Source organism: Oratosquilla oratoria, chromosome 42 (assembly GCF_046742065.1).
Source record: "Oratosquilla oratoria isolate Oo_2021 chromosome 42, ASM4674206v1, whole genome shotgun sequence".
Classification (NCBI taxonomy): Eukaryota; Metazoa; Arthropoda; class Malacostraca; order Stomatopoda; family Squillidae; genus Oratosquilla; species Oratosquilla oratoria.
In genome coordinates, this window is record NC_134818.1 from 29,629,115 (window position 1) to 29,638,545 (window position 9,431).

General features: G+C 41.2%; 1 protein-coding gene across 1 annotated transcript; it reads left to right on the forward strand.

Moving 5' to 3' along the window:
- The first annotated feature begins 228 nt into the window (after positions 1 to 228).
- On the forward strand, positions 229 to 1,912 carry LOC143021414 (ferritin-like). The gene is made up of 4 exons (XM_076178861.1): positions 229 to 427; positions 1,012 to 1,113; positions 1,297 to 1,419; positions 1,571 to 1,912. The coding sequence occupies exons 1-4, from the start codon at positions 326 to 328 to the stop codon at positions 1,751 to 1,753; spliced, it is 510 nt and encodes a 169-aa protein (XP_076034976.1). The 5' UTR covers positions 229 to 325; the 3' UTR covers positions 1,754 to 1,912.
- Positions 1,913 to 9,431: the final 7,519 nt, after the last annotated feature.

Consider the following 9,431-nt stretch of genomic DNA (forward strand, 5'->3'; position numbering starts at 1 on the left):
CTGGGATCACTTGTAACGATATCATGTTTATTCCTATGGGGGCGTGACTTAGACAATCGTTTGCTAATCAGCTCTTATACGACTCACCCTGAATTTTTTTCTGCAAATCATGTTATAAGCTAATTAATATTGACATACAATAGCGATAAGATAACTAAAGAATGGGCGTGGGAGTTATGGGGCTGAGATCAAGGAGTATATATGGACCTTCGTTCGACTTTGGGTGTCACACAATTCGCTCCGGGTCACCAGTGAGTGGACGAGCAGTTTCACAGCACCCTCAGCTTCATCTTCTCGTTGTTGCACCCCTTCTTCCCACCTCACCATGGCCACCCAGGTGCGCATGAACTACCACGAGGACTGCGAGGCCTCCATCAACAAGCAGATCAACATGGAGCTATACGCAAGCTATGTCTATATGTCCATGGTAAGGAAAAAGATCAAGTTTTGCATTTTCTCTTTCTACTGTGCCAAGAGTTGCCATGTGAAATTTTAATGAGCACAGCCTCACTTTGAGATATGCCTTTCTTTCTTTCAAAGTCATCTGTTATTTTCCTTCTGCTACAACTCGTGTTTGTTCTGGAACTCAGTTGACTCGGTCGATAACAAATGGAGATCTGGAAACTTCAAATATGACTACATGGAATAGAAGAACATTCTACAATGCTTCCAGTGAATTATGTCTTCTTTCTGTATAAATCAAAGAAATCATTTGTCCCTCCATAAGACTTTCTCTTGCTACTTAATTTATCTGACAATTTTGTTCAGCTGAATGGAACTACCCCAGGAGTGGAAGGATTATACTCATCTCCTGTAAATCCCTATTAACACTTTTCCTGCGTTTATGACCTGAGAACTTATTGTAGCTGCCGTAAGGCAGTGATATGCAGCTGAAGGAAGCCGTTTACACGGCTAAGGGGACAGAGCTCATTTCTCGTCCAAGTCATTCCGTCTTTATATTCTCCCCATAACTGCACTCGACACTTTACTGAAGTCGCCCCTGTGTTCCAGGGCTACTACTTCGACCGCGACGACGTGGCTCTTCCCGGTCTGGCCTCCCTCTGCAAGACCATGTCTAAGGAGGAACGTGATCATGCCGAGATGTTCATGGAGGTGGGTCTTATTGACATAGCTCTTCTCTAGAAGAATTAAGAAACGTATGCACGTTTCATTACATTGCAAATTGTCTAATGTGGGGTTAGCATTGAGTCACACGGTACAGTTTCATGAACCTTTAATAAAAAACCATGTTATCATCTCGTGAAATAACTGTATCGTGTGAACGTCTTATTCCAGTACCAGAACAAGCGAGGAGGCCGGATCGTTCTTCAGTCTGTGGAGGCACCCAGTCAGCAGGAGTGGGGAAGTGCCCTCGATGCTCTTCAGTCTGCTCTTGAACTGGAGAAGCAAGTCAGCAAAGTGAGTTTGGCCGAAGCTTTGGCGTCCGAGTTACGAAGTTTTTCTTTACAATGACTCAAACTCCCAACCTTTGCACTTCAGTGTCATAATGTCGTCCCTTTCCTTTGGCTTTGAGGCCCTCACTCTCAATATGAATACCGTTTATTTCCAGAGCCTACTGGACATGCACCTCGAGGCTGGAAGTAAGAACGACTCTCACCTGAGCAAGTTCCTGGAGGACAACTACCTCGAGGAGCAGGTCGACTCCATCAAGAAGTTGGCAGACATGATCACCCGTCTCAAGCGGGCTGGACCCACAGATCTGGGAGAGTACATCTTCGACAAGAACCTCTAGAGGGTCTTCAGAAGAACCACAAGACCTCCGCCCACGGGTCCTTGTGTGTCAACAACAGATAGCACCCCATCTCTCATCTCTCTTCATATACCTCTTTACTGCCTGAGCCTATGAAACTGTTTCTTTCCAAAATATTCTTCAATAAAACTTCCTACGTCCCTTATTCCATCATTTTCCCGATACTGTAGTCGTTTGAATTTTACGAACACCATGGGGAATGTGCTGGCTCACCAATAGATCTACAAATAGAGAATGAACTCTATTCCTACGTGAACTTGAAAAAGTAATCAATGCAAATGACTTCCAATTTTCTTTAATACCTCATCAACAGTAAGTTTCAGGTCACATCATTATGCCGTTGAACATTCATGGTAAAACAAATGATACTGCAGACATGACTATGAAAGGCAAAGTGTTTTAGCATGAAAATATAATCATGCAAAAGAATTCCTGTCAAATGAGTTTGGTGACAATATCTTGGCAAGCACCACCATGGACTAAAAGTACATTTATAGTGTTGCCTGAAATAGTTTTGATTCAGACCACGGATTACTAGTAGCAAACTTACAGTGCTCGTCACGCCATTATGCCGGCCGCCCCAAACACACTTACCAAAAGGCAAACACGTACCACAAAAATATATTTACACACTTGCCGAGGTTTTAATACTTGGTGCTGCTCCCTTTATGCTTCACCATGTCCCTCAGCCGTTTACGAAGAGTGTCACACATATTCCTGTGGGTCACAGAAATTGCCTGGCAAGTCATTAAAGAAGCTCACATCACAGTCCTTAAGCCACCTAACTACAGATCTGGCGGTGTGACACGGTGCGCCATCCTGCATAAATACCGTACCCCAAAGCTTGTCAAACGCATCACGTAAATTGTTACACAACACCTCCAGATAATTACATTAGTTCATATACTGGTTTTGGAGAGTGCTATGAGTTCACCAACCCTAAGCAGTGAAGCCTTCGAACCATGAACGATTCTGGGTGTTTGGTGGTCCCACAGGTGTACCATGGGTCTAGTGGGTCGCTACCTCTGGTCCGGTACACATGTCCACCACGAGTACAGGTAACGGTGAAGGTGGCTTCATCACTCCAAAGTACCTCAGACTACTGTTGAGGAGTCCAATTACGATATTTTAAGTGCAAAATAGAACCTACATTTATCCTGCCGCATGGTAAGGATGGTTTTCTTAACCTGCCGGTGGCTACTATAACCCAGCTCGGCCACCCGCCTGTTGACTATTCTTATGGACACATCAGAGAGCAGACGTGATTTTTTTATTTCGGTTCTCTAGCAGTTATGGTAGGTGTACTCTCTATCTGCTCTTTAAAGACAGCCAAAGTACGTACACATATCTTCAAGGGACCAGGCCGAGGTTTAGCAGACGGTAACTCGACACCACCTTTGGCCTTGAAACGCTTCTCCCAGTTTCTCACAGAACGCTCACTCACACTAATATTCGACACTGTTTCTCTTGTCTGGAGCCCAGCTTTGTCAAACCCTATGATCTGAGCTATAGTTATAGACATTAACTTCTTTTTACCCATAGTCACCAAGGTAGAGCCCAGGAACCAAAGGAAAGCCAGACAGAAGATGGGGCGAGAGAACAACACTTCCTCTCACTACGGCAGCCACACGGCCACTAAATCGGTATGTAGTGTATGTAGTGATGCAGGGACGTCATGCTAACGGCTGGTACCCGGCATAATGCCTTGACGGAAAATTACCCCCCCCTGTACGGTAGGTCATTGTTTTTTGTCACGGCATTATGCCAGAGCGCCCACCCGGCATAATGCCGTGACAAGCACTGATGGACGGAATTCTTCAAAGGTCTTTCAAACTTTGAACAAGAGGAGTAAGAGCCATTATCATCATACAAAATGAACGGAATTCTTCGAAGATCTTCCAAACATCGAACAAGAAAAGCTGGAAGAACCATTATTATCACAAGAATATAACGAGAATGATAATATTGAGAACCATGGAAATGACGAAACTTCAGAAGCAGAACTAGAGGAAGCATCGAGGAAAACGAAAAACGCGAAATCACCAGGCACGGACGGTTATACCAACGGAGTTAATAAAGGAATGAGGATCGGATTTAAAACGAGAACTCCCGTCAGCTCTTAACAATATAAGGAATGAAGGAAATGTATCAGAGTAATGGGGCAAGATCACAATTGTCCTAATATATAGAGAAAAGGAAGAAGTAGGGAATGCCAAAATTACAGAGGAATTTACCGATAACACTTGGCAACAAATATTTTGTTATAGAAGAACAAATAAGTGTTTCTAGGTGATTTTGGTATGGTAAATTCATATCTATAATCGAATTTGCTCCATCACGTCTAGATTTTTGTGTAATATGCAAATTATATCTAGATTTTGTGTTAAGCAAATCACTTATCCTACTCTTCCCCATCCACATCTAACGAATTTGACAAATAAAATCTACTTCTAGTTGGCAACATTGAGTCAAGAATATACTAATGGACAACTGGCCATTCGCTAGCTCGTCGCTATCTGACAGGCAAATAGGACGTTTGTTGAAACTCTCTGCTGTTAAGTAAGTTATCAGGCTGGGATAGTTGTATTTTTGTAGCATTTATTTTGTACCAAAGTGTATTTCTATCTTATTTTGCATTCAAACAATTGCTTTATTTTTTTTAGATATTGTGTGATACTTCAAATGGCATCAAATAAACATGCTTGTGTAAATCACCTGAACAACTTCTATGTCAATGGACGATATACACCTAAGCAACAACGTAGAAACACAACAACAAAGCTTAAACTTGCCTATAAGTACTATTTTGACTCTAAATTAGGAGACAGAGACAAGGACTGGGCACCACATATTTGCTGTGCACAGTGCAATGCAATGTTAATAGCTTGGGTAGATGGTAAAAGAAAAGCTATGCCGTTCTCAGTCCCCATGGTTTGGCGTGAGCCCAAAAAATCACGTCAATGCTTGTTATTTTTGTTTGACAAAGACTGCTAGTTTCTCAAAGAAAGATACATCAAAGATCACGTACCCAAACTGTGAATCAGCAATGAAACCAGTACCACATGATAAAGCAAACCCGCCGCCGCTTCCACCAGCAACGATGATAGACAGCAGATCTTCTGAAGATTCTACTAGTGATATAGCATATATATTCCAGATGCAGATAGTTCCCCACATGTTAGGTCAAGAGGAACTAAACGACTTGGTGCTTGATTTGGAATTACAAGTGATTTGGAATTACCAAAAGAAAAAGCAGAGTTGCTCCGTTCCATACTTCAAGAATGAAATCTTCTCCAGCCAAACACCAAAGTAATTTTAATCCAAATTTGATGGAAGATTACTGTTGGTTCCTGCAGGAGAGCTCGTCATCCTATAACGAAGAATGAAGAGGAAACACCAAAGTTTCATTTAAGAATAGGAATGTTCTTTTGCCATAACAACTAAATGCCAATGCGCTGTGGGTGGATGATTGGGTACAGGGGTGGTAACTGAGGCAGTAGAAATCCACTGTCTGTCTTAAGCAAGAAAAAAGGAGGAAAGACACCCATGTTATCTCAATTATTTAAGTATGCCTAAATAAAACATCACACGGAAAAGTAGCTTCGACTACTAAGCGAGTGGGAAAAAATAAAAAATAGGGGTTGCCAATTTGAGAAATCTGGACGTGATAGAGAAATTTAGACGTCACATCTGAATTCGGCATCATAGATTTAGTAGGAATCAGTAGATCACGTGTCTGTAATAGAAAAAAAAAAATTTGCCTAATGTAAACCATGCCACAAAAATATATGAAAGAATTCTGGAAAAGAAGCCGTGAGCTATCATTGAATCTCAATTGGGCGAAGAACAGCACGGTTATCGGAAAGATAGAAGTACGATAGGCTCAATTTTTACACTGAAAAAGATTGTAGAAAAATCCTGAGAATCTAATAAACAGGTACAATCACCATTCATTGACATGAGAAAGACATTTGACTCTGTTCCACGGGCAAGGCTTTGGAAATATCTGAAGGAGGAATGTGGTATACAAAAGAAATTGATGAAAGTTGTTAAGAGCCTGTATGAGCCCTGTAAATGCATCATACATGAATGTTTGGTCGTGAATGTGACCTGTGAGCGACGTGTGTTGACTGACATATGTGACACAGATCTATAACACCTCTGATATCCAATATTCCAGTGTGGTTGCATAGCGCCGTGCAACATTTAAGAAGAGATAATAACAAACAATAGTGATTGAATGATAATAATAACAATAATAGTAATTAGATCAAAATAGTAATTACACAAAAATAGTAATAAAGCAATAAAAATAGCAATAATAAGAATACAATATCAAAATCATATGTAATGACCTAATGACAGTGATACGACGAGAAAATAAAGCAATAACATTAATAAAACTGAAACAAACAGTAACAATAATGTAACAGCAATCATAAAACAACGATAAAAACAACGTGGGTAAGATAATACTAATAGTTAAAGAATACCAATAATAAAACATGATAATATATTACTAACTAGACAAAACAAACAACTCAAAAACAAGAACATCAAAATGACAACAAAATACAACAAATCCACAACTAAATTATAACAAGACGATAACAACAAAGCATTAGCAAAAAAATGATAAAAACGAAGCAATAACAATCGCAAAGCAATGAAAACAAAATATAACAAAAATAAACAATAATAACAAAACAAAACAAAAATGATAAAACTATAAAAAGTATAAAAAAAAATCATATTCTCGAGGGAAAAAAAATCGAATTAATCTGCGTCGTGCTCAAACTCGACAACCGCGACGGTCCTTCAATTGCAGCGACTCGAGATCGGAGAGTTGTCAAGAACCAACGCAAGTATCCACACGGACGACTTCGCCCCGAAGGCGAATCATCGTCCATCGAGGAGGAAAGTAAGAAAAATAAAAAAAAAAAAAAAAAGAGAACGAGAAAAAAATATATCACCGGGAAAAATGAACAAAAAATGCATTTCCTGCAAAGTGCAAGACTGTAAACGACTAAAGAGTAGCTTCTAGGGTGAAGGACTAGGAGCCACTCGCGAACTTGTATGTCCGCGCGTGACCCCGAGGTCAGTTGAAAGTCCCTGGAGACGGTCCGAAACTCAGGAACCTCCGAACCAAAGGATTCATCCCGTATTAGACGCTCACCCACACTCTCTCTCAAAAAGAGAGAGAGAGAGAGAGAGAGCAGAAAACACAAGAGAGAGAATATCAAGAAGAAAATGAAAACATAGAGGAGCCTCCCGCGAGTTTGATCGTGTTTGAAGAGGATCCAGAGGCCCTAAGGACAACTGCCTCCAATACCAAAGATTGGCGAGCCTCAAAGTCCAAATTCCACCATTCCATTAAAACGGAAAAGGAATCAGAAAACTAAGAGAAAATCACAAATCACAAAGGGAGTAATGTAGAGAATATGATGGACGGAAGAGCTACCTATTGATGCACTAAAGAAGGAAAATACATTTTGACTGTGATCGAAAAAGAATCCGGGACCGCTGAAAAATACACGAGGAAAAAAAAAACTTATACAGAAAACAAGATAAACCATACGGGTAAAGATAAAAAAAAGAATTAGAAAAGAACAACGAGGGATCAAAGAAGTAAAGAATGATCCAAATACGAAGAACAAAAATACTCAAACTATCCGCACAGAAACGTCCTTCCTGACAATCTTCACTGAGACACAAGATGGAACCAGTACTTTCAGAGACTTTATGAACAGCGACATCGAGAAAGAAAATTGAGGTCCTTACTCGTCACTAGACAGACCAGCTGAGTCACCAACCTGTACACAGTGCAAGAAGTAGAACTTGGACCTGATAAGTAGCCTAGAACCGATCAGAGATGGAAAAGTTATTTGCAATGATCTGCACGAACTGCCCCATGTTATATAAAACAAAAACTCACCATCCCATGCCCGTGAGAAGTAAGAAACCCATGGTAGGGCAAAGCGTTGTCAGTTACGTCAAGCCACTGGGATTATTAGGCCGATATTTGGATCACCTCCCTGCCTGGTCACTGGATTCGAACTTATGGCCACCTGTTCATGAGTTCGGGGCGAAGAACTACGAAACTTTCGCGAACTTGTTTGTCGGCGCGTGACCTCCAGGTCAGCTGAAGGTTCCTGGACAGGATCCAGAGGTTTTCAGGACCGAAGCCCAGGAACCTCCGAGCCAAAGAATTCATCCCGTATTTGACGCCCACCCACACTCCCTAAAGAGAGAGAGAGCAGAGCACATAAGAGAGAATGTCAAGAAGAAAATAAAAGGATCCAGAGACCCCGAGACATTTGGACCTAGTAAGTGGCCTAGAGCCGATCAGAGAACGAGTTCTGAAAGAAGAAGAAACATTTATTTTTAATAGTCTGCACGAAATACTCCATACTACATAAAACACGTGATGGGAAGTGAGAATCCCGTTGTAGGGCAAAGCCCTGTCAGTTATTGTACAACACACGAAGCACAAAGTGTGTCCCAAGAATCGAACTCACGGCCACCTACTCCTGGGTCCGACACGGTATCCGTTGTTCTACTGCGCGGCCCTACCACTCAACAAATTTTGCCACAAATACCAAACTTGGTTTGCTACCCAACTACAAGGTCTCAGGGCCTCAGCGATAAGTCAAGTCAAAGAAAACGAAGTGATTTATTACAAAATTTATGACTCTTAGCGGTCTCGGTAATAATCAAAATAGGAGAAACAACGAAAGGAGATTTGGAAAAAGAAAGGAAGAAACCGGTCCCTTTGACTTCAACGCAGGAAAAGACTCAGTAACAGTAAATAATGACACTCGTCTGTGTGACTGTCATTGCTGCCTTGGTGTCAAAACATTGACAATTCTTATCTGCTTCCTTGAAGCATTCTAAATTAATATCGGAATGGAAAAAAAAAAGGATGCATAAATAGAAAGGTGATGAGCAGCTTACGCCAGGAGGCGCTGAGTAGCATACGGCCGAAGCCGTCATCTTTGCTTTGGACTGTTGGGGCAGGTAACAACTAGTAAGTGCTGGGAAAGGAAGAGGAGTGTGGGAGTCGAACCCACCACTAAGCAAATGCGAGACCAGCACGCTTACGATTACGCCAGTGGTGATTGACAACTCTTTCTTCTCTACCTCAGGGGTCGGGCAGCGATACGCGGACCTCGTCAAGTAAATCTCTATTGGGAATCTCTGAAATTGAGAAGTCTCCAATATTGGTAACAAAGAATAGAAAAACGAGAAGATTGCGAATACTAAGAGAACTTTCTTGTACTCGGGTGTAATGGCGTTTTTTCCTCTGAATATACGAAATTTAATCATTTCGAAGCTTCTCAGTAAAATATAACTATATTCACATTGAACAGCACCTGTTCAGAGGGTTTTCTCATTCTGGCGACAGACTATTTTATTCATGTGAAGGACAGACTACTGTCTTGGCAGATTCTAAGTTGAATAGGATCGTCTGGCATCAACAGGCTGAAGATCCAAGAAGCTCACTAGGCTAGAGTGCTGAAATTTAACTCGATGGGAATGCTGGAAACAGGTTCCTGTTATGTACAGTATTATAGTCTAGGTCCTATGCAGCGTTAGAAAAGCACTATACTTAAGAATCTAAAGGGAATTGACAACATCAAAAGTGACAACATCTTCACAT